This window comes from Tiliqua scincoides, chromosome 4 (genome assembly GCF_035046505.1).
Source record: "Tiliqua scincoides isolate rTilSci1 chromosome 4, rTilSci1.hap2, whole genome shotgun sequence".
NCBI classification, from domain to species: Eukaryota; Metazoa; Chordata; class Lepidosauria; order Squamata; family Scincidae; genus Tiliqua; species Tiliqua scincoides.
This window is the reverse complement of record NC_089824.1, coordinates 44,673,206-44,698,947: the sequence shown is the minus strand read 5'-3', so window position 1 is coordinate 44,698,947 and position 25,742 is coordinate 44,673,206. Positions and strand designations below refer to the sequence as shown.

The window sequence follows — 25,742 nt, the reverse complement described above, 5'->3', positions numbered from 1 at the left end:
GTAACGGACAATAACATAAGGTTATATACTGACAAAATGTGTTATGAAGTGCAATCCTACTCATGTTTAACCAAATACTCCACTGTGTCCAGTGGGAATTATTCTCCAGCAAGTATGTATAGTACAGCAGCCTAAGTAGATATCCAAAAAACTATGTACTTACAACTATGGATGTGCAAACAACTCCATGACAAATTCCACCAATAACACTATTTTCACTACTCAGAGCAGCAAAGTACTGTAGAAAATCAAATCCACCTGCTCCATTGCCTTTGGATGAACCTGTTTGTTCTGCCATACAACAGCTCACTTTCATTATAAGCCCACATTTTCTTCATTCATTAGTAGGTTATTCACAAACACACTGCATTATGGGTTCGATACTTTTAGGGCTGCATACATACCCAAGATGCTATGCCAAAATTCCAAATCCATGACGCAGTACAACTTTACTAAAATAAGCATGCAGAATTATGTCAACAGTCTATGAAGCAACTGTCTGCATCATTTGTGCATTTCAGTGGATCCAATGGAAGCAATGACAATTTCAATAAACCTGGCTGCAGTCAAATTAACTCACCATTAGTGGAAACCCAAAGACTATCCCTCTACTGTAGATAGAATGCTGCTACAATTCAACTTGCAAACGTGTGCACCAAGACTCTTGGCAGCTGAATGAATGGTGCCACCCCCTATGCTACAGCTAGTGTGCTGTAGCATAGGGGGTGGCACCATTCATTCAGCTGCCACATTTATCCATCTAAAGCTGCCACATTTATTCATCTAAAGCTGCCACATTTATTCATTCAACAGCACTAGCCACATTTATTCATCTAAAGAGGGAACAGACACAGTCAATGGTTTAAATTATAGGATGTTTTATAACAGATATAGAAGAGCCCCAATTAATACAGAACAGCATAATTAATCCTCCACAGCAATGATATTCAAAATGACACTACCTAATAAAGCAGGATATTAGTATATTTCAGATTTCATAATATTCAACTTTTTGTAGCAAGCCCAGCTGCATTTCTATCAATACTTTAGAGTAAACAGTGTCGAAAATAAGTAGGGGTGATGATGAGGATAGTAATAACTGTTTTCAAATAAACTGGATTATTGTTCAATATCTGGTAAAGAGGTGCACACCACCGACTCTACTACAGTGGTGCAGAACGAGTATTCCCAAAAACTCATGAAACGTTGGAACTGCATTTTTAAAAGCTTCATGTTCTGTTCCACCCTAACAGAAATAGCCTCATAGGTAAGCCAAACTAGCCGAGATGCACACATAGCAGTTATCTACTTGCATGCTTGAAAAATATATGTCAGATCTGAGGGATCAAGTTAGCAAACTGTTTAGGAAAAATAGTATTAATTTTCAAAAATATTCTACTGATCATCTTTGGGATGTTTATTAAATCGTTCCAGTAAAGCTCTTCGTATGCTACCTGGTATTTGTTGGTGTTTATCTCTGAGATTTTTGATTGCAGTCTTTGTCTGAAAAAGAGAAATGTGTGTTCATGTTATAACCCAGCAGAATAGTTAAGCAACATTTGCATTATCCATTTTCAAGTCCAGCAAAATTTTAAAATTATAGTTAAAACAAATATTTAATCTCATTCCTTCTGAATTTAAACAATTTTCCTTCTCTCTTACTGGCTTTTTAACAAGCTACACAAATGACCTAACTCATCCCATGAGCCACTACACTGATTCCAGGGATAAGAACATAAGAACAGCCCCACTGGATCAGGCCATAGGCCCATCTAGTCCAGCTTCCTGTATCTCACAGCGGCCCACCAAATGCCCCAGGGCATTTGGAGCACACCAGATCCCAAGATCGCCTGGGGTTCCAGGGATAATGTAAAAGAATAGATTCTTGCCTTACTTTATGCTAACCCTTACACAACTTACACAGCCCCTTTGTACACTGTACCATATCATGGCATAATTATTATTACTAAGAGTGTGGTGCTTGATCAACTACAGTGCCTGACCAAGCTGAAGAGGAAGCACCATTGATCAGCTGGAATACACATCATCAGCTGTCCCCTGCTCTCAGCTGTGGAGACACTAAGCTGACAGCTGGAGAACAAAATGTGGAGCTGGTATCAGCCCCTAAAAGCAGGGCCTGGGAAAGAAGAAAAAGTAAGAGAGAGAGGAGGTGGTGGAGTGACAAGAATTGTGGAACAACCCAAGAAGCAGATAAACAAGACAGGTCAGAGTGAGCAGAGGAACAAGAGAAGCAAGGCAGGGAAAAATGATGCCAGGAACAGAGCAGAAGTGAAGGGCAAGGGGGAAGAGGAAGACCATGTGGAGGAGGACTGGAGAAGACAAGGTGGGAGCCCCCAGAGGAAGCAGTAAGACAAAGGGGAAAGAAAAGGTGGACAGAGGGACAAAGCAGCACAAACCCAGAAGCTTCCCTATCCCCTTCCAATGGACAGTGACCACAGGAATTATGAGACACCACCAGCCAGCAATCCTGATCAGCTGATGAGCTCAGGGCATGCATGCATGCTTAGATGCACATGCGCGTAAAGAGGGGCCCCCCACAGGACTTGTGCCCAAAGCTGATGCCAACCATAAGAAAGCAATACAAAAAAACCCAACTCCGCTTCCACCCGCTGAGACCTGTTTGAACTGTGCTACTCCCCCGTCAGAGAGGGCCACAGAGGCACAAACGACCCTGTTTTGAGGGAAAGAAGGAGCAGGCAAACATGCCCCTTCCCCCTTCTCATCTTTTTCTCAGTTTAATTTGATAAAAGCCAGCCTTGTCGGCTGAAAAGTGGGATACAAGCCCTTCAAATAAATCAACATTAGTTCATAGTACACTGCATGGGGCCTTTGCAGTAGTGCACCCTCATATCACTTTCTACTGACAGAATGTGTCCTATAAACACTTGTAGGCCATTAAAAAGGTATTGAAATTGAGTGTTGTGAAATGCGATGCGCAAGGGCTTGCTCAAATAAGCAGGAAGTTCCCATGCAAATAGAATCTCTGCTGGTTCTATCTAAGAAATTCCTTGACTTGGCTACCCAGTCTAAACTTCTTACTTTGTAGAAGGAACTGAACAGCCCCAGCCTGACATCAAGCCTGGTCCTCCTTATTGTCCTGACTATGCCACCTGCCCCTGACCTTGAAGTTTTGTTTGCCAATACTGGAAACTAACCCTCCTCACTTTAACTATACCATTTGCCACTGCTTCCCAAACTTTCATGGAGGGTTTGGGATGCTGTATGTACTTGTGGGAGAGAGGAAGGGGCAGCAAAGCAATTGCCATGATCATGGTGCTGCCAGAGACAAAAGTGTGTGTGTGTGTTTTTAAAACTTACCTGGGGGGTCACTATGGCTCTCTAGAGGGTTCAGGGAGCCCCCGACCCCTTCTGCAGCCCTCCCCATGTCTCCAAACTACTGTTTACAGTTTTTTAAAAAGCCACTTCTAATTTTCGTTGCAAAACTGTGACCTTTTTTTTGCTATTTACAGCAGTTTGGATGTATGGGGAGCCCTGCAGAGGGGTTTACAGGCTCCCTGGACCCTCCAGAGAGCCATAGCAACCCCAGGTAAGTAAAAAAAATATATTTTGTCCCCAGCAACAGCGCAATGGTGTCACCACCATCACTGTTGCCCCACCCCTCAAGGAGCAGCAATAGAGGTTCCCTGGCTGGGGCTTTGCAACTAGTGGTTTTCACATATTTAGCACCAGGACCCACTTTTTAGAATAAGAATCTGTCAGAACCCACCAGAAGTGATGTCATGATTGGAACTGACATCATCAAGCAGGAAAATTTTTAACAATCCTAGTCTGTAATCCTACCCACACTTACCCAGAAATAGGTCCCATTTACTATCATTGTTAAAATAATATTCATAGCTTGTTAAAAGTACAGGTCTGTAACATTTCCTCAAATGCAGTCACAGACCATGGTAGCATCAAGCCTAATATATTAAAAATAAAATATTGAAATGAATGGGACCCACCTGAAATTGGATCGCGACCCACCTAGTGGGTCCTGACCCACAGTTTGAGAAACACTCTGTCATATGCCACCAGCCCTTCAAACATTATCTGCCTGCTCTGGAACCTGGTCAACAACCTGTTGACAACAACCTGTTTTCCCACATGGGGACCACATTGGTTCCTGACACCCACAGACAGAAGAAACTGGTTTTTCAGTACTGTTAACAGATAATGGCAGAGAGTTTTCATGATGCTACTAATGCTACACACCCCAAATGTTTGCTTCAAATATTATTTCAAGTACTGCTAAAGTCTGGCCACAGCACTACACCAAGCACAGGCGAAAAATTCCTTGGACTTTGGTCAGGCAGTTTAATCCTAAACATAAGGATTGATTCAAAACATCCTACATTTCAGCTGTAGCAAGAAAGAAAATCATCTCCAAGATGTTGATTTAAGTGATGCTTCAACCACAGGCTTGACAATTCCCATCAGTTCAAAGGACATGACTGCAGATGTTTACAGTAAGGTTTTATCACAGAAAAAAGCAGTAAGAACTAATGGTCTTCCTATTTAAAAGTATTATATTACAATCCTTTATTATAAGTAAGAATACAGGAACTTCAAAGGCTTCAACAGTATATTAAACAGTATTAAACAGGAGGTCTGGCTCAGTTGCTAGAGCTGCCGCCTAGTATGCCTGAAGATCTGAGACTGCCAGTTCGAAACAACCGGAAGTACCCAAGAACTGACGACATGCTGATATACTGATGAGCTGACCCTCGGTGACAGAGAGGAGTTGCCGTCAAGTGGAGCGTGGGAGGTGAAGGGTCAGAGAGAGGCCAGACCGGGAAGGAATCCAGCTGGAAGGAGGAGTTCTATGAAAGACTAGAACTATTCAATTGTAAAAATCCCTACGGGGGTTTAGAACAGCCTACATATGTAAACTGTCTTGGATTAAAGTCTGAGGAGAAATCTGACCACCAAAAAAAGGCGGTATATAAATACCTGTATAAATAAACTTACCTTTTCAGCTAGCTCCTCCACTGTTATATTTGGGTCATAAGGAATGGGATCTCCTACATATGTACAAAATTTGACTGGAAACCCTCCATATATAGGAACAATTAGCCACCGGGTACGCTCATACAGCCACTTCAATGGCCCTGTTTGTAAAACAAAAATATGCTTATGTTTTGACAACTAATAGTATCATTTAGGTATAGGAACTTAAAAAGAAGCCCTGATTAAATGAACAAAGGCCATGCAGTTGGCACATAATTGTGCAACAAATGTATGAAAGATTGGCATGCACAATAAGTACCAGGGCTTCAACCTAACAAATAATTATGGTTGTTTACCCATTTTAATTAAATGGGTGGATGTGTACATAAAGGTGTGTTAAACTGCAGCCCAGGTAAATCTGCAACAACCTATTTATACAATTGGCCAAGGATCAAGCACTACAGGACACCTACAGGAAATCAAAGGAATGAAGAGAAATAATCACAGGAAAAGACAGAGGAGCAGCTAAAGGAAAGAGGGCAAGACAGTGGTACAGAGCCCAAAGCAGAGGGAGACAAGGAAGATGAATGAGCAACAAAAATATCCCAGAGCCAAAATCTTATCCAACCTTCCAGTGTCAATGCAGCTGCAGTGCAGCTCCGAGGCAAGGCAACAAATGTTCCTAACCTTGAGATGGCCTCTATGACTGCTTTCCCACAGCAGGATGCAGTGCACAACCCACTGGCACAACTGCAGAGGCGTTGAAAAGTTGGATGGGATTAGGCCCACAATTACATAGAAGTCCAGTAGAAATACATGGAATTTCCTTCAATGTAATGTGTTTAGCACTGGGGTAGAAGCAAATGGGATGATCCAAGCAGAATTGATCTTACATATTTTTCCAAGTGTCCTGTATCCTTCCCGAAGATTTTTTGTAAACATAGGAATGATAGGCTGAGAAAGGTGGGAGAAAAGTGGCCACAATTAGGGCAGTCCTGCAGCCACCACTCAAAGATCCTGTATTCATATAATAGTGTACTCTGTGCATGAAAGGAACATGAGCCGGTCCAGTAGCTGCTACATTTTAAAGCCGGTTTCCACGAAAAGTAGATCCTTCCAGCTCTACTTTTCTTAAACAAGATAATTATCTCATTAAAGAAAGGTAAAACTGGGAAATCATCTCACATACTGTTAATAAAAATAATAATAATAATAGGCAATTAAGAGCCCGATCCTATTCATTCTCTCCCCACCGATGCAATGGCACCAAAGAGGCTACTTCTGCCTCCTATGGGGCAGTTGCAGAGGTCTCTTCTGGGTAAGGGAAAATTCATCCCCTTACCAGGGAGAAGCCACCATGGTTGCGGGAGGGGGTCTACTTGAACCTGTGTCAGTGAAATCTCTGGCACAAGTCAATGCTGAGCTAAGCTGGTGGATAGGGCCTGGGAAGCGGGTTAAGATTTGGTTGCCACTGAACCTGTCCCCTTTGTGGACCTGATCTGCCCTCTCCCTTCCTCCAACATCACCTCATTCCACTCTCTCCCACCCCACCACATCATCCCAGACAAACAAATTTATTTATTTTAAATTTTTTTTATTTGTATGTAGTTTTCCTGCCCTATGGCAGCTACACAAATGTAAAAACATCTATACAATTATTTAAAAATCCACAGGAGCAGATTTAGAAGAATAAAAGATCATATCAGTGCTTAAAAATTAATACAAACCTAAATTAATACAAACTATAGCAGGGAAATAATACCAGCAAACAAAACCAGAAAACATAAATTTGATAAGTTAACAGCCATGTAAACAGGTCATATCTTGCCGGCATGTGTCCTATGGATGGAAGTTAGGGCAAAATGACACATTAAAGAACATGTGCATCTGGCCTCTCCCTCCTCCTTTAAATAGCACCAGGGAGGGCTCTCGAAGCAATGAAAGAAGATAGGGTGGCTTTATCTCTTTGCACTTCCATGTTTCATTGGCCTCTCCATGCACTAGCAACAGTAGGAAAAAAGGGGTTTAATCAGCTTTCAGTTGAAGCTGCTTTTTCTTTTTTTTAAACTGTAAATATTGTTTATATTGTTTACAGTTTATAAATAACTGTAAATATGGGGGCATGATCAGGATAGGAGAAGCAGTGCGAGCAAAGTGCAAAATTTCTCCCACCATGGTTTTGTGGCCAAATACACACATTCTTCATAAAATATATTGAACATGTGTACACAGTTTGCAGCTGTAGGAGTCATACACATTCTGCTTTTACCAGAAAGTGGTTAGGATTATTTTTCCCCAAAGAAAATAACAAGCAGTTTATTTATTGTTAAAAGCAATTTATACCCTACCTTCAAGCTCTAACAGGGCCTATACAGTTAAAATATAACAAAAACACCAAAAAACTAAACCAATAATAAATAAAACAATAATAAAAGCAATCAATAATGAACAGATGGAAGCTGAATACCACCAAAATAGTCCTCAGATATTATGGAGCAGAATCTTGTACAGATAAAATGGTTTATTCCTGATCCCACTGCACATGGATTTCTGTTTGGAGACCACAAAACATTGAATACTTGTGTAGCATATGGCCACTCACCACTTTTGCATCTCTGGCTACATGAGCAAAGCCTGAACGGCGACCCCAGAGGAGGCTGTAGTTGTCATCACTGAAGAGTGCTTCTCGGACTCCGCCTGGTAAGACTCCTAACAAGTACCCCTTTTTCAGAATGTCAACACATTCCATTCTTCCATCATGTGTAAGGCCATGTACATTATAAAACAGGTTGATCCCTATAGGAGATACCAGCAATCTAACATTATTATTTGAAAGCATGCTACATAAAAAAATGTGGAAAACGTATCCGAGTACCAAACTAACAGCCCAGTCCTACCTAACTTTCTGCACAGAGATGCACTGGCACCAACACAGCATCTGCTAAATTCCACAGGGCAGTTTCAGCCTCGGGAAAGCTCCTTGGGGTAAGGGAATATTTGTGTGTGTCCCTCAGAGTAAGCTCCTGCCAGTCCAGTGGGTCAATTCAGACCTGCACCAGTGGTATCACTGGTGAAAGTTCATGTTAAGTCCATGACAGTTGATCAGGCCTAGAAAGGTGGTTAGGATTTGGCAGGTACTGCCATTGCCAAACCCACTGCCTTCCTGGGCCTAATACACCCTCCTCCCTGCCCACCTTCCTCCTTGTTTCACCCCCTTCCCACCTCCCTCCAACCTCTTACACAGCCAAACCTGCAGCAACAGTTATCCACAGCCCATCATCATGCAGATCAGGCCACTCACCGTTTCCAGCATTGGCCAGGCCAGGTTCTCCAGCACTGTCACATTTGTGGCAACCAGAAAGTGCATTATGCAGCCAGAAAAACAAGTTCAAGTGACATAACCACAGGATAGGATCAGGCTGCAGGTGTGACTTTCATAATGCAAATCTATACATATCTACTCAGAAGTGTGTATAGGACTGCACCCTAGAAGACATGATATTGGCATCAACACAGATGCCAGGTTGTCGGAGGACTTAGGATAAAGCCTTGCAGTGGGTTCCCCATGGCAGTGTTCCATCCACCTCTTCATGATATCCTTAGCCTCTTGTACCAAGAATTGAAGGGTTGGTTTGGTTAGGTGGTTCCTCTGAGTCCCATGGCCAGTGTCCAACCTGATTAACTTCTGATGCCACCCATTATGGGTTTTCAGTGTCTGTTTATGTTCATAAATTTCAGCAGCTTGATCCACATTGGGACTGTGGCATGGGAAAGGGGATTTGAACTTTGTTTCTACCGCAGTCCTGCTCTAGACTGCTGCCTCCCACAGTTCCCAATTGCCTTTGGAGGTGTAACGGAAGTTGCTGTTCCCCTCATGGAGCCCACCATGCCCAACAGAGGAACAGTCTCAGCAACCTGTATCTTCCGGCTACAGCAAGTGCCTAAGGTCCTTCTGAGCCATTCCACCTCCCCTCTGAATACACACACACTACATTAGGAGTAAAAGTCTTTATTAAAATAAACTGAGGTTAGTACATAGGAAGTTGTCATCCTACCAGATGGTGGGCTTCTCAAGGACAACTTTAGAAAGGTCAGTATACACAAAGCCACACAAAACAAGAAAACTAGCTGAAACTACCCTACTTATACCTATCCTACACTCCAAGTTGGAGCCATCTCGATGTTCAGTGAGGCAGAGCCTTCCACAGCCGTTGCCAGGGAAGAAGAACAGCTCCTCGAAAATTTAGCTCATTGTTATAGAAACTCAATTAAACCCCATTTAAATTGATGTGTGAGGTCTCCACACCAATCAATCATAACTTCCCAATTATGCTGAGTCATGTTTGGTCAGCTCATCCCCTTGACCAATCAGCATCTTTCCATGTACCCCTCATATTTGGCATGACTTCCTAAATTCGCACCTGGGTGTTACCGTTTGGTCCTCTATCTTACTTTCTCAAGGACATTTGGTGCCTCTTCCTCTTCTTCTGTATTACTTCAGTTAACCCTTCTCCTCTCTTCATGTTAATATTTCTATGTGTTAACAACATATCAGATTTCTACATAGCCATGAAATTTCACCAGAGAGTTAGTCAGAAGTATATTTCATGTTGCTCTCCCAGATCAAAGTAGTCATCTCCTCAGTTACATATGTAACCTACATTTCATATTATTAAATCTGTAACAACTTAAAATATAAACCACTCCTGTGACAGGAAGGATGCTGCCATAGCCAGCTTCCATCCCAAGGCAAACAGCAGCTGCAGAGGGGTGGTGGGGTGATCTGGATTGGACTGTGGCAAGGGGAAATTATTAAATCTCCCTGCCTCATCCCACCGTCCCAGTCTATTACAATTGCTCCCACCCCTGCCTTGGTTGCTTTTTTCTAACAGAAAAACCACACAGGGCTAAACTGGGTGTTTAAAGTCATGCTTAGCTTGGGTCTTAGCCAGAAAAGATGTCAAAAAATTATCTCAACCTAACCACACTAGGGCTGCAATTCTACACACACTTATCTGGGAGTAAGTCTCATTGAACTCAGTGGTGAACTCAACCGGGCTAACTTCTCAATAGATAAGCACAGAATTGCACTGCAAGATGCTTATTATTGTATAGACTGTTAATTATAGCTGTAGCTGCAAGTTGGCACCTCTGACTAGTCAAGAAGTGGTGGAGAAGACATTTTGGGAAAAAGCACTATTTGCACTTAATTGCCTCATAGAACACCAGCCTAATGCCTCTGCCCTTACTTCCTTTAAATTCCTTAAGATCCACTTTTTACATGAAATTGGAAAAATGCCTACAACTTCTGGCTAGGAGCCATGATGGCTAAGTGCTCCCCCTCCAAGGGTTCAGTGGCAGTATGTCCCTGAATACCAGCTGCAGGAGAGCAACAGTGGAAGAGAGGTGTGACTCTGAGTTTCCCAGAGGCAGCTGCTGGCTCACAGGGGGAAACAGGATGCTGTTTTTAAAGCTCTATAATGCACATGCAAGCATGCACACACACCCCCAAACATTAAAGTACATTTTACCTGGTATTTTGGAAAAATGGTAGTCAACCACTGAGTGGCAGAGTCTGCCTGTCTGTAAATAGAGTCTACATACAAAGTAGAAATAGTCAAGAGGAAAGGCTCCATGGTAAACTACAACAAGTCCTGGTCCTTCTGGTATTTTGTCCATCCCATGCACCTCATAACCTGCTCAAAACACAGAATACAAGAGTTGATAAAACTAAACCTGTCCTAAAGATGAACAGGAAGGGACAACATAAATTGTAAGCAGTGTTACATATTAGTACAGTTAAGAATTGATTGCAGATTATAATAATTACTTCTTCCTCGAGCACTTGGCTTATTTATCTCTGTAATACTCATGCAGTGCTTCATTTTCCTGTTTAAAGGAATGGGATCCAAAGCCCATGAATGCCTCATATTGATTTGGCACAGTAAACTTGGCAAAGTAAGCTCCTGCTCTTAAAAATTATGAACCTGATTGTTGCTAATTGCCTGTTACATAAATCTGGAGCAATTTCCAAACAACCCCAAGTTCTGTCACACCTAAAACACATTGACCCTGTATCAAAAAATATTGGTCAATGACATATATCCTGTTGTGATGTGAGTAACAATCCTTTTAACTGCCATGAATTGTCAACTAACTTGTTGTTGTGAAGAATATTTATGCACTGCTTTTAAACACAGCTATTTAAAAAGCAAAATCCATAAAGAAATTATTTATTGCCCCAAAAGGACTCTCAGTCTAGAAAAGATGCAGAAAACAGAGACATGAAAAAACCATTAGAAAAGATGCTATGCTGAGATAAATAGGGACAGTTTTTCAATCCCTGCTAAATATAGGAGAACCACTTTCAAAAGTGTCTCTTTGTCCAGTTAGCAGGGTTGTTTTGTTGCCCATAATCACAACAGAACAGTGGTTCCCAAACTGTGCATTGCAACATCTTAGGGTCACCCCCACCTGTTCCCCCAGGTGCTGTCATCTTGGATCTCTCGAAACCTCATGAGATCCATGAAGGCAGTGCCCAAATCTCTCAACATTTGGGTGTCATCATCTTTGATCTCAAAAACTCTTGTGAGATTTAGGCAACGCCATCTTGGATCTTGCAAGATCCAAGATAGTGGCACCCAGTTCAGTCAGGAAGAAGGAACTGCAGGGGCATCAAGACCCAGGTAAATTCTGGAACCACTGCCATAGAAGATTGTCGTGGAAAAATATCAGCATTCTCTGTTCATATTGCCAAGTAGCAAAACACCATAAAAGATAGAAGTAAGCCAACAAACACTTTTATGTTAAAGCACCATAAAGCACTCTACAATATATTGGACAATCCAAGGCAGGTATGCTATGGCTAAAAGGATAACTTCTAATTTAAAACATATCCCACCTTTCCAAAAGCTCAAGATGGCTTACAAAACAATACATAAAACACAGCAAAAATTGAAATCTGGATCATTTAAAACCTCACAGCAGTAGCATAGTAGTTCTAAAAACCCATAGGTGGTGACAGGTTAAAAAAATACACAGCTAAAAACATGTGAATAACAACAGGTTACATAAAAGACAAGCAGGAGTGTTCCACCTTTACCCACCCCCAAAAGCTAATGTAAATAAAAATGTTTTTAGGCCTCACTGGAAACTTTCTACTGAAGGAGCAGATTTTAGATGTTTTGGTAGTGAGTTCCATAAAAGTGGTGCCACACATGAGAAGGCCCTGTCTCTTACCAGCACACCCATCACTTCCCCCAACAGCAGAACTGTCAACAGGGCAGGAGGTCTGGTCTAGAGGGTTGAGCCTCCATTTGCCTGAAGATAACATCCGAAGGTCGCCAGTTCCGTGCGACCTTGAAACAGCTGACAGGCTGAGCCGAGCTATTCCATCTGCTCTGAGCGTGGGAGGATGGAGGCCAGAATGTGCGACCAGATCAAGAAAGAAACACCTGAATGTTGTGGTTTCTTGAAAGATAGAAACCTTCTTTCAAATCCCTACTGGGATTTAATTTGCCTGCCTATGTAAACCACCTTGAATAAAGTCTAAGGAGAAATCTGAGGACCAAGAAAGGTGGTATAGAAATACCTGTATTATTATTATTATTTCAGATGACCTAAGAAAGCTGGCAGGATTATATCAGAGTAGGTGGTCCCTTCAAATTTGTGGTTGCAGGCAATACAGGGCTTTAAAGGTAAGTGCCAGCACCCTGAATTGGACCCGGAAAGGAATGGGCAGCCAGTGAGACCCTGTTGAGACCCTTCAACTACATGGGCTGCTGCATTCTGTATAACTGCAATTTCCGGACCATTTTCAGGGGCAGTCCTACATAGAATGTGTTACAGTAGTCCAAAAGTAGCCCAAATGAAATTTTATGTTCTTATGTTCTTAAATGGGATGTCACCAAGACATTAACCACTATTGCCGGATCCAACTGACACAGGTACAGCTGCAGCCTGTGCACAAGCCAAAGCAGGGCAAAGGCCCCTCTGGTCACTGCTGTCATCTGGCCATCCAGGAGAAGCTGTGGAAATTATGTGGTCTCCAGTGAAAACGCCAACTGCCAGAAACTCATTAACTGCATGCAGATGTAATAAGTCAAGTTTTTGTGCTAAAAGCATAAGCTTGGCTAAGGAGAACCATGAGTTAAGCTCACCCACCCACCCCTGCATAAGGAAAGGAGATTAAAGATTTCTACTTTTAATTTAAACCAGTTTCCCAATATGATTGAACTTTAGAAACTATGGTTTATTCTAACTACAGTACAGATTCTGAAATCATGATAAAACCAAGGAATGGCATCAAGGGTTTCACCAGGTCAGACAGTGGCCAAGGACTCACACCCATTAGATGGTCAGTCTGGTCAAGGTGATACCTTAAGCTCCACATTACTGGTCAACTGGTGCAGATTTCCATTTGCCAATGGGGAGGGTGGGAGGAGCCAAAAAGTCTGCAGGGCTTTGCCCTCTAGGGCCTCCAGTAACCTGGCACTAGCACTGTTTATGAACTAATTCTGGTGAAAATAAGCCAGTTTTCTGAGTTTGAAATAAATAGAAACTTGAGCATTCCAAACTGAAAATGGAATGGAAGCTTTCTATACCTTCTCCTCACACATGAAGCAAGTCAAGAGGGGGTAGGGAGCAGTCTAAGACTCCCTGATGCCTGAGGTAGTGTGCCAATTACTGCACCTTCTTATCTGCTGAGGTGCCACCTTCTTTGCCTGCACATTGCTGCTGCTCCTTCCACTCCCTGGAGTAGTGGGAACCACCACCTTCTTTTCCTCCACACTGCTGCTGCTTTTTCCATTCCTTGGATTAGTGAGAGTAGTGGAGACCACTATTCTGCACTTCCTCTCCACTTTGTCCCCCTCTTCCTTTACTGTAGGCAGCTCCCACCAATCTGGTGATTGCGGCAACAGCTTCAGGGCCCGATCCTATCTAATTTTCCAATGCCGGTGCAGCTGCGCCAATGGGGAGTGCGCTGCATCCTGTGGTGGGGAGGCAGTCACAGAGCTCTCGTCAAGGTATGGGAACATTTGTTCCCTTACCTTAAGGCTGCATTACAACAGCACCGGTGCTGGAAAGTTGGATAGGATTGGGCCTTCAGTCATTCTCCTGGAAAGGCTAGCCCTAGAAGCATCTGAACCTCTGTGCTGCTCATAAATGTAATGAGGAAGAAGAAGCCTTAGACCACTTTCTCATACACACCCACCCTGCTACTTGCAATATGGTAGGAATAGTTCACCTTAGAGGGCTGTTATAAAGATTACTGTGGTAATGCAAAACATTTTCAATGCACCATATAAAAGCTGTTTATTATCAAAGTCTATTGCTAAGTTACTTTAAACAGAGATTTTAAAAAAGAACCTGACACAAAACAGCTGGTCATGAGCTCTGACAATATGCAATTCCAAAGAAAAGCAACAAGACTTACCATGCCACAGCACGCCATAGGAGTCCCAAAGCTGAGACACTGCTCGCCGTCCATTGTTCCATGCTTTACTGAGATAGTCTCCCTTTAAATTACTTTTTATCTTGTAAACGTGCAGAAGAAGTGTAGAAATGTAAATAAATCCGAGCATAATTAAAGGAGGTGAAAATAGGATTACAACTGGAATTAGCACCCATAAGAGATACCCTTTATAGTCTGTGAAATTCCCAAAGTAATTATCTGGATAAATCCATTCTTTCAAAAGACTGTTCAGCCAAGTTACACCTTCCTCACCAGAAGAATATAATTCATTTATGCTGATCATCTTCTGTTTAAAAGTGAAAGAAAGCAACTCTACCAAGAAAGCGGTTTCTTAACGTTGACCCTAGATAGAGAAAAGACACCTTGTTTAATGCAGTGTATTTATAACAGAACTGTCAGTATATTATTCTTTTTGTATCATTGCACATTATGTTGGATACTTTTGTTTTTGTAGAAAGGCAGCCAGTCTATAATTTTTTTTTATAATAAGCATAATTACGTATATACACACATACAGTTTGCGGTACAACTTTCAGTACAGGCTTCATTGAATTGAAACCTGAAGATTGAAAACTTTGGTGCTGATCTTCAAAATGTATTTGAATTTCTAAAAACATCTGGCCTAGATGCCTTTAAAAGAGAATTGGACAGATTTCTAGAAGAAAAATCCCTCACAGGTTGCAAGCTGTAATGGGTATGTGCAACTTCCTGCTTTTAGAAATAGGCTACCTCAGAAGGCCAGGTGCAAGAGATTGGCAACAAGATACTCCTTGAGGCATCTGGTTGGCCACTGTGGGATACAGGAAGCTAGACTAGATGGGCCTTTGGCTTGATCCAGTGGGGCTCTTCTTATGTAATGCTGGTGTCACACAAGCTATGCTCCATTCATACCATACAAAGTGTCAGTTATTCTGAATGGCACCTAATTTGCAAGCCTTCTGCTCAAGAAAGGGGTTGAGTGACATTTCTGAACAAGCAGGGATAATGAGATTATCTGTGAGCAAGAGAAGGTGAAGAAGCAGTTTTAAAATCCTGAAGACCTGAGCTCTGCTGGGCCTAACTGCTAGTTTGTTATACTGCCAATACTGGCTATTATTTCATTTTTTTTGTGGAGTTTATTGCTAATTATTGGTTTGTGTTTTAAAGTTTCTTTTGACACACAGCTTTGATTTATTAGCTGAGTAACTTCAGGGTTTTCATATTATTGTTATTAACTTTATTTATACCCTGCCTTTCTCCCCAAAGGGACCCAAGGCAGCTTACAACAATGGTTAAAAACATAAATTAAAAACATAATTTAAAAAACAAGATAAAACATATTTGCAAAATATATGCAAAATAATACTATAATTATATTCTTTGCATTATTTGATATGTTACTATCTCACAAAACACTAAAATTGCTCTGGCCTGTTCTAGATGTTTTGGAATTTTTAGCCATTTTAATTTGTTTCAAATAAATGATGAACAAAATATTTTTAGATTAGGAGCCTTAGTTTAGGAACTGGAACAGGAACCAGTTTTTTCACTTAGTGCCAGCCATGTGCATGGCGCTTTACACAATACGAACAGACAAATTAATAAAGTATGTTCCATTCTATATTTCCAGTGTCTGTGACCATATGTATCAATAGACACTTCACAGCCCAATCCTGAGCTGCCCGGGGCACCCAGGCTCCGCATGCACCGAGAAGGGCCGCCGCCTGATCCTGCGCCTCCCGGGGTACCACAGGAGGCGCCTTGGGTGAAGGGGACTTTCGTCCCCTTCTCTCAAGTAAGGTCAGCAGCCCTGCAATGGGGCTACTCACTTTAGGTAAAGGCACTCGTGTAGGATGTGGAACCCTACATGAGTGCCTTGGATCCTGCGGAGCAGAGCTCCACGGACCCGCCTCCCCCGCCCTCTCTCCGCCCCCCTGCCAGCCTCCCCCCTCACTGGAATGCCTCCTCCCCACCCCCGTGCTGTGGCTCGCGGAAGCTGGGCAACCACCAGGTGCTGGGCTAGCACGGGCAGGAGCACAGCAGTGAGGCTTGCAAACGTGCCTTTTGGCACATTTGCAACAGAGCTCGGCAGCACAGAGCCTTGCCGCAGAGCACAGGATTGGACTCTCAGACTGGCATCTTTAGCCATAATAGCAGTTGTTATAATTCTATGTATGAAACCCTTTGGCAGAGGGTGGCTTTCAGCCTTTCAGGTTTCTGGAGGCAAACCATTTTCAACATTTGCATACCACAACAAAGTGACTAATGGAATGCAGTGAAATCCAAAGTTGCCCTGCCATGTGCAGAGCATGCCTCCAGTCACAGAAAGGCTGCTTTCCACTTAGTGTTACAACTTTGTGCAAGGAAAGTGGGTTGTGTGCATTTTGTGAATGCATGTTTTATGCAACCTCACCCAAGTTCTTGCCAACCAATACATGTGTTGGACTTAAGAGCTGCAGAACTCCCCCCCCCAGCTGTGCCACTCCAAGGGCAGCTTGCAACCACTTCTTCCCCACCCAGAGGCATTCTGAGAGCTGGAGATACCATGTGCAGGCTCCCCAGCTCTCAGAAGGCCTTCTAAGGCACTGCCTCTCGGCCCTCAGATTATCTATGAGGGAGCGAAGAGTGGCACTTACTTGCTCACCCAGAGACAGCACGGTGGCCAGGACCACCACTGACACCACTACCCCAAATAAACCTGTGGTTAGAGAGCTGAAGTACCCAGGTTCAATTTTTAGCATCTCCAAGAAGAGCAGAGAAAAAAAATCCTTTCTGAGGTGCTCTCAGTCACTGTTTTTTTTCAACAAAGGTGGTTCACGAACTGGTTTATATGGCTGAATAAACAAGTGAATGGTTGTCTGTCCATTCACTCACATTTTTTTTCCTTTTTTTTTTTTAAAGACTCCAAAGACACCCCTGGAAATTGCTCTCCCCCCCCACCCCCGCTCAGGGTAAGAGGGCAGCAGGGATGTGTGGTGGGTGGGGAGGCAGATGAGGCAGAGCCTCCCCACTGGAATCCTTTGAAAAGCGCTGCCACCATGTGAGGCACCCAAATACCCACTGCCCACATGCTCTGGTGGGTGGGGAAGCAGTTGAGGCAGAACCTGCCACCCTGTGAGGTGCCCGAGCACACAATGCATGCAGGTTGTGGGTGCTTGGGCGCCTCCCACGACGATGTTGCTTTTCAAAGGACTCCAGTGGGGAGGCTCTGCCTCCCCTGCCTCCCCACCCACCGCACGGTGGAGAGCACCACTTCAAAGGCGTTCCTTTGGTGTGACTGGATGGAAGGCAGCTTCCTAAGGTCTTTGCCGAGCTTCCCACTCGGGGGTGCCCCCCCAGGTCCAGTTCCATCAGTCTGCCAGGTCACCGCATCCACCTTCAACACCCTTGTTGAGGAAGGACTCTTTCTGAGACAGCACATCCCAGAGAGACGCCTTCCTCCCGCAGAGCGCTACTCCACCTCCTGCTCGCCCGGCTCTCCAGCATCCTTCCCACGAGCGCGCGCGCGCACCTCGCTTCTCCCCGCCTCCCCTGCATATGACGCTGCCTTGCTGTGCTGCTGCCCTGCCGTGGTCCCTCGCAGTGGCCTTCAAACCTCATCCGCTCCCATGGGGGTCCCCGCCCTGCTGGAGAGAAGCAGGCGCCCCCCACCTCGCCGGCTGCACTGGAGGCCCGCAATGCGGTGGGGGCAGATGCGTCTTCGTTGCTGGGCTGCAGTGGGCGGACCCGCTTCCCACAGCCCTTCCCTCCGCGCCGCAGGCGCTAGGGCGAGCTTCGCAGTGCCTCCCGCGACGGTCGGGGCTCTCCTTTCTCTGAGTACGGAGTGCAGGCTCCGAGCTGTCGTCATTTCTCCCCTGCTGACGCTGCCAGGAAACCCGGATTGCCAGCTTGTGCATCCAGCAGAGCTTTTCCTGCCCCACATGCATCCAGCCATTGCTGACATCTCTTTTATTTCCACATGCAGTTTATATACCCATGCTACTACTAAAGCAGGGTGACCAGATTCAATGGAGGACCCAGTGTGCCTATACCTTTAACCACTGTATACAACAGCTAATGATCCTGTAGCCCAGTACCAAGCTCAAAATGTTGCCCCGGAAGTGATGTCATAAACAGAAGTGACGTCACACCCAGGTTTCTTTTTAAAGTGAAAATTGGCAGGAAGCCACCTCCTCCCCCCCAGAAGCTCACCACCCACTTACTCTGCTGCTTCCCACCAGTCAGTGGCATAGCTAAGGCATCTATCTGCTACCTGGGGTCAAAGAAGATTTGTAGCCCCCCCCCAATCAAATTTAATTAAGTAATAAAAGGTGTGCCCCTGATTAGTTCAAACAGTGTGCTAGGGTGAAGAGGGATGGTTATTCTCCCCCTGCTAAATATAAGAGAAACACCACTTGAAAAAGTGCCTTTTTAACTAGTTAGCAGGGGTAACTGTATTTTGATACATGGAAATGTGAGCTGACTGATATTAGCACCTAATTGATTTCATGCTGTATCATAATAACATGTCATTGCAATATGTCAGTAACATAATATGTCATTGGCTCTCAGAACAATCAGTCTCATAGGTCAGTTTTGAGTTATAAAAATCCACTTTTTGTTCCATGGCAGTTGTTTTCATTTTTTGTTAATTGACCATAACTTTTGATAGAATACAGAAACTCCAGTGCAGTTTGCTGCATTGCATTTAGCATTAAACTACCTTTCCAATGTTATATAACATGATGGTATTATTCACACGTACCAAGTTTTTCTCAATTTTGGTCACTAGTGTCAAGCTCAGCTTGTTGCCCCATAAAGCTTGATGTCCAGTGCAATGCTACGCCCTGCACCCTCTTAGCTATGCCACTGGGTGGAAAAACTTTCATCTCTAGGGATCCTGAACCTTTAACAATTGTGTAGGAGAGAGAATTTCAGCAAGTGCAACTTATCATTTGTGAGATAGAAGCTGCACCTGGTGAAATTCTCTCTCCTACACAATTGTTAAAGATCCAGGAACCCTAAAGTTGATAGTTGGCCCAGCCCTGGTATAGAAGAGGGAATTTAGGCAGGTGCAGCTTTATAAATCCTTCCAAGTTCAGCTGCACCTGCCCAAATTCCCTCTTCTGTACAATGGTTAAAGGTGTAGGCACTCTGCCCTCCACTGGATCTGGTCACCCTGTGCTAAAGTCCATTGATGCAGCTTAAGGGTCCAATCCTACCCAACTTCCCAGCACCAGTGCCACTCCAATGCAGCCCCAAGGTAAGGAAACAAATGTTCCCTCAGCTCAGTGTTTCTCAAACTGTGAGACCCACTAGGTGGGTGGTGAGCAATTTCAGGTGGGTTCCCATTCATTTCATATTAGACTTGATGCTGCCAAGCCAACGCAGGCGTCTCTGTTTCAGCAGTGAATACATGCTAGGGATTCCAGCACGTTCCAGGACTGTGTTGTTTGGAACTTTGTCCTGCCAGGTGATGCCGAGGATGCGTCGGAGGCAGCGCATGTGGAAAGCGCTCAGTTTCCTCTCCTGTTGTGAGCGAAGAGTCCATGACTCGCTGCAGTACAGAAGTGTACTCAGGACGCAAGCTCTGTAGACCTGGATCTTGGTATGTTCCGTCAGCTTCTTGTTGGACCAGACTCTCTTTGTGAGTCTGGAAAACGTGGTAGCTGCTTTACCGATGCGCTTGTTTAGCTCGGTATCGAGAGAATGAGTGTCGGAGATCGTTGAGCCAAGGTACACAAAGTCATGGACAACCTCCAGTTCATGCTCAGAGATTGTAATGCAGGGAGGTGAGTCCACATCCTGAACCATGACCTGTGTTTTCTTCAGGCTGATTGTCAGTCCAAAATCTTGGCAGGCCTTGCTAAAACGATCCATGAGCTGCTGGAGATCTTTGGCAGAGTGGGTAGTGACAGCTGCATCGTCAGCAAAGAGGAAGTCACGCAGACATTTCAGCTGGACTTTGGATTTTGCTCTCAGTCTGGAGAGGTTGAAGAGCTTTCCGTCTGATCTGGTCCGGAGATAGATGCCTTCTGTTGCAGTTCCAAAGGCCTGCTTCAGCAGGACAGCGAAGAAAATCCCAAACAAGGTTGGTGCAAGAACACAGCCCTGCTTCACTCCGCTTCGGATGTCAAAAGGGTCTGATGTGGAGCCATCAAAGACTACAGTGCCCTTCATGTCCTCATGGAAAGACCTGATGATGCTGAGGAGCCTGGGTGGAAATCTGATCTTGGGGAGAATCTTGAAGAGGCCATCCCTGCTGACCAGGTCGAAAGCCTTCATGAGATCTATGAAGGCTATAAAGAGTGACTGTCGTTCCCTGCATTTCTCCTGCAGCTGTCTAAGGGAGAATACCATATCAGTGGTGGACCTGTTGGCTCGGAATCTGCACTGCGATTGTGGATAGATGCTCTCTGCAAGTACCTGGAGCCTCTTTAGTACAACTCGGGCAAACAGCTTTCCTACAACGCTAAGGAGAGAGATGCCGCGGTAGTTGTTGCAGTCACCCCTGTCACCTTTGTTCTTGTACAGCGTGATGATGTTTGCATCCCTCATGTCTTGAGGTACTCCACCTTCTCTCCAGCAGAGACAGAGGATTTCATGCAGCTCAGTGACGATGATCTCTTTGCAGCATTTTAGGACTTCAGCAGGGATGCTGTCTTTTCCAGGTGCCTTGCCAAAGGCAAGGGAGTCCAGGGCCACGTGAAGTTCTTCTAGGGTTGGTTCACTGTCAAGCTCTTCCAGCACAGGCAGGCACTCAATGTTGTTCAGTGCTTCTTCGGTGACTACATTTTCTCTGGAATATAGCTCAGAGTAGTGCTGCACCCAGCGTTCCATCTGCTGCGCCCGATCCTGGATGACCTCGCCTGTGGCAGACTTCAGAGGGGCAATTTTCTTCTGTGTTGGACCTAGGGCCTGCTTGATACCATCATACATCCCCTTGATGTTGCCCGTGTCAGCTGCTATCTGTATCTCGGAACAGAGCTGGAGCCAGTAGTCGTTAGCACATCTCCTGGCAGTCTGTTGGACTTTGCTGCGAGCAGTTCGGAGGACCTGCAGGTTGCGCTCACTGGGACAGGCCTTGTATGCTGCTTGAGCTCTCCTCTTTTCCTCAATGACTGGTGTCAACTCCTCAGAGTGGGCTTCAAACCAGTCTGCCGCCTTGTTGGTCTTCTTGCCGAATATGGACAAGGCGGTGTTGTAAACGGTATTCTTGAAATGTTCCCATCTGTTGGATGCGTTTGCGTCGGCCGGGCCTGGAAGAGATTCCTCAAGCGCTTGTGCAAATTCCTCCACTTTTCTCTGATCCCGGGTCTTGCTGGTATCAATGCGAGGTCTTCCTTCCTTTTTCGTGTGATACAGTCGCTTTGTTTGCAGTTTCACTCTGCTGCACACCAGGGAGTGGTCAGTGTCGCAGGCAGCACCATGATAACTGCGTGTGATCTTGATGCTGGGAAGGCTGGAGCATCTGGTGAGGATCAGGTCGAGCTGGTGCCAGTGCTTTGATCTTGGATGTCTCCAAGAGACTCTATGTTGGGGCTTTGTGTTGAAGAATGTGTTGCTGACACAGAGACCGTGATGACAGCAAAACTCTAGCAGGCGTTGGCCATTTTCGTTCATCCTCCCAGTGCCAAACTGACCTAAGCAAGTGGGCCATGAACTGTTATCAGCACCAACTCTAGCATTGAAATCGCCGAGGATGAACAATGGCTCTTTTACAGGGATTTTCTTGACAGTGGTGGCCAGGTCATCATAGAATTTGTCTTTGGCTTCTGCTGGAGACGACAGAGTCGGTGCATAAGCACTGATGAGAGTGATAGGTCCTGCTGATGACTGGAGCTGCAGGGACAAAATTCTTTCACTTCCCACAGTAGGTGGGATGATGGATTTCAGCAGGGTATTTCTGACCGCAAAGCCAACGCCATGTTCCCTGGTTTCGTTTGGTGGTTTTCCCTGCCAGAAAAATGAGAAATTTCTCTCCTTGACAGATCCGGAATCTGGCAGCCTAGTCTCTTGAAGGGCGACGATGTCCATCTGCAGTCTGCTCAGCTCCATGTCGATGACAGCTGTTTTGCGTGCGTCATCTATTTCTTGCAGGTCATCAGAGAAGCCAGGTGTCATTGTCCTAATGTTCCAGGTGCCCAGCTTTAGGGCAGTAGTTGGAATCCCTAGCTGGATTCACTGCTGAAACAGAGACGCCTGCGTTGGCTTGGTCATGTCGTGAGAATGGATGATGGCCGGATCCCAAAGGATCTCCTCTATGGAGAACTCGTGCAAGGAAAGCGCCCTACAGGTAGACCACAGCTGCGATACAAGGACATCTGCAAGAGGGATCTGCAGTCTGCTCAGCTCCATGTCGATGACAGCTGTTTTGCGTGCGTCATCTATTTCTTGCAGGTCATCAGAGAAGCCAGGTGTCATTGTCCTAACGTTCCAGGTGCCCAGCTTTAGGGCAGTAGTTGGAATCCCTAGCATGTATTCACTGCTGAAACAGAGACGCCTGCGTTGGCTTGGTCATGTCGTGAGAATGGATGATGGCCGGATCCCAAAGGATCTCCTCTATGGAGAACTCGTGCAAGGAAAGCGCCCTACAGGTAGACCACAGCTGCGATACAAGGACATCTGCAAGAGGGATCTGAAGGCCTTAGGGATGGACCTCAACAAGTGGGAAACCCTGGCCTCTGAGCGGCCCGCTTGGAGGCAGGCTGTGCAGCATGGCCTTTCCCAGTTTGAAGAGACACTTTGCCAACAGTCTGAGGCTAAGAGGCAAAGAAGGAAGGCCCATAGCCAGGGAGACAGACCAGGGACAGACTGCACTTGCTCCCGGTGTGGAAGGGATTGTCACTCCCGGATTGGCCTTTTCAGCCACACTAGACGCTGTTCCAGAACCACCTTTCAGAGCGCGATACCATAGTCTTTCGAGACTGAAGGTTGCCAATACTGATGCTGCCATGGTATGTGACTGCATTTGGGGAAATGTTACACATATGTACTTTTAACAGGCTACTATGTACACATGTTTAACAATGATAGTCAATGGGACTTACTCCTGGGTAAGTGTGGGTAGGATTGCAGCCTAGTACTGTTTAAAATTTTCCTGCTTGATGATGTCACATCTGGTCATGACATCACTTCCAGTGGGTCCTGACAGATTCCCATTCTAAGAGAATCCTGGTGCTAAAAGTTTGAGAACCACTGCCTTAGCTTTTGGAGGCCTCCATAACTATTCTCCCACCACAAGATGCAGTGCAAACCCCATTGGCACAACTACACCAGGGCCACTGGCGTACCTAGGGGGGACAGACAGGCAAATGCCCCGAGCACCAACCCTCCAGGGGCACCTCTCGGAGCCTCGCCCCCGCCCCAGTGCCCAGGAGCGCTGCAGAAAGACACCTTGGTACCGACTGAACTGCCCCCTCCCCTCCTCCTTTATAGGAGGATAGGAGACATACGCCCTAGAGAGGCAATGACGCTCTAGGGCGCCCATCTCATCTCCTCTGGAGGAAGGGGGCGGCCCAGTCGGCGCTGATAGGCTGCCTGAGAGGCAGTTTCCTGATGCCTCCCAGGAGTGTTCCTGGCGGCCCCTGCTCCGCCTCTGAGAGACGCTCTCAGAGGCAGAGCTGAAGCAGCGCACACCTCCTCTGACTTCGGAGGAGATGCGTGCTGCTTCCCAGCTCGGGTCGCCCCTGCTCCGCCTCAGAGGGCGTCTCCCTCCAAGGTGGAGAGAACGTTCCTGGCCTGGGTCGCCCCTGCTCTGCCTCGGTTACAAGCTGCACAGAGGACTTCACTGGAAGCAGCCCCAGACCGCTGCAATGGAGACCCCCGCATCAAGGAAGGCTCCATGAGGGCCTCGGCTGCCTCCTCTGTTCCCCCTTGTTTTCAAAGGGGGAACTGAGGAGAAGGCAGCTTGGCGGAAGTAATTGCAGTGACGATGATGTCACCACAATTACTTCCGGGTCAGGGGGTGGAATACTGGGGGTTGCCGGGGGGGGGGGGACCCCCAGTAACGCCACTGACCAGGGCTGGAAAATTGGATAGGATTTGGCTCTAAGTTTGCAATCCTATTCACCTGGGAGTTAAGTCCCATTTACTATAATGGAATTTACTTCTAAGTAGGCACGCATAGGATTGGGCTCTGGCAGCCCAATCCTATGCATGTCTACTCAGAAGCAAGTCTCATTAAAGTCAATGGGACTTACTCCTAGGAAAGTGTGGATAGGATTGGGCTGTCAGTCATTTCTGCCCAACATTGCATATACGACCCAGGGATCAAATGTGTACACCTGTGGGATGGACAAACATGGGTTCAAAATGGAAAATAAAACAGAATCTCCCAAAAAAAGCAACTAAGGCCAAAGTGGAATAATTCAAGCAAATAAAGTTTATCTAACAAAGTTCAGATAAAATGCAATAAACTCAGGCATGGAGAAATTAAAGAACGTTTGAAAGCTTGCTGCAAAAATTAGTGTAGGGGCTGGCAAACCTCCAGGAAAGGGAATTCTCTGTCCAGCCCCAAGCTTGGGGAGGCACTGCGAGGAGGCACACACAGCCCCCAATCCATCACCATTAAGGTAAGGGGGCAGTAGAGGAGTGGTGAGGCGGCAAGTGCAGGCAGCGTGGAAGGGGGTGCACCTCAAATTCATTTGAGACCTGTGGCAGTCTCCTTGCTCTTCACTGGTGCCCTAGCCCAGGAATTCCAGTCTAGGAAGAAGGTTTTGTCAGGACTTGCCACCAGCAGAGGCAAAGTTGATGGGAAAATTCAGAGTTCCCAAGATAAGAACCAGGCAGGTTCTTATGAGAAGAGGCAGTCCTTGCATGTAGATTGTAGAAAGACATGCAAGAATCAAGTCCCTGCATGCAGAAAGACAGCTGGTAAGGAAGAATTCTCTTAGTACAGCAGCTGAGTAAAAGAAAGAAAAAGAAAGTTCACTTTGTTATTAAAGCACAGGGAGGAAGCAAGGTGCATCGCATACTGGGAAGCAATGGAGGGGAGGGTTGTATTGGCTGGCAAGAAGAGAATTTTGGCAGGTGCAGCTTAAAAAACCCTTTTGTGTAGGGTGGCAGCTGCCAAAATTCCCTCTTATATACAATAGCTAAAGGTATAGGCACCCTGTCCTCCATTGGATCTGGTCACCCTTGTGCTGCCTGACATGCCAATCCTATCCACACTTTCCTGACTTCTGAGTAGACCTGCAGAGGCTTGGGCTCTGAGGCTGCAGTCCTGTCCACACTTTCCCAGGAGTAAGCCCCACTGACTGTAACGGGACTGACTTCTGAGTAGACGCGCGTCGGACTGGGCTCTGCGACTGCCACCCTGAGCACCGCGTCCGTGCAC

The 25,742-nt window shown here is 45.5% G+C and overlaps 1 protein-coding gene across 1 annotated transcript; it reads right to left on the bottom strand.

The window, feature by feature from the left end:
• Positions 1-1,395: 1,395 nt before the first annotated feature.
• On the bottom strand, positions 1,396-14,732 carry LOC136648299 (DGAT1/2-independent enzyme synthesizing storage lipids-like). The gene is made up of 6 exons (XM_066624412.1): positions 14,408-14,732; positions 10,503-10,667; positions 7,574-7,767; positions 5,865-5,925; positions 4,993-5,132; positions 1,396-1,503 (listed from the first exon to the last, which is right to left on the bottom strand). The coding sequence occupies exons 1-6, from the start codon at positions 14,727-14,729 to the stop codon at positions 1,396-1,398; spliced, it is 990 nt and encodes a 329-aa protein (XP_066480509.1). The 5' UTR covers positions 14,730-14,732.
• Between the last annotated feature and the right edge of the window lie 11,010 nt (positions 14,733-25,742).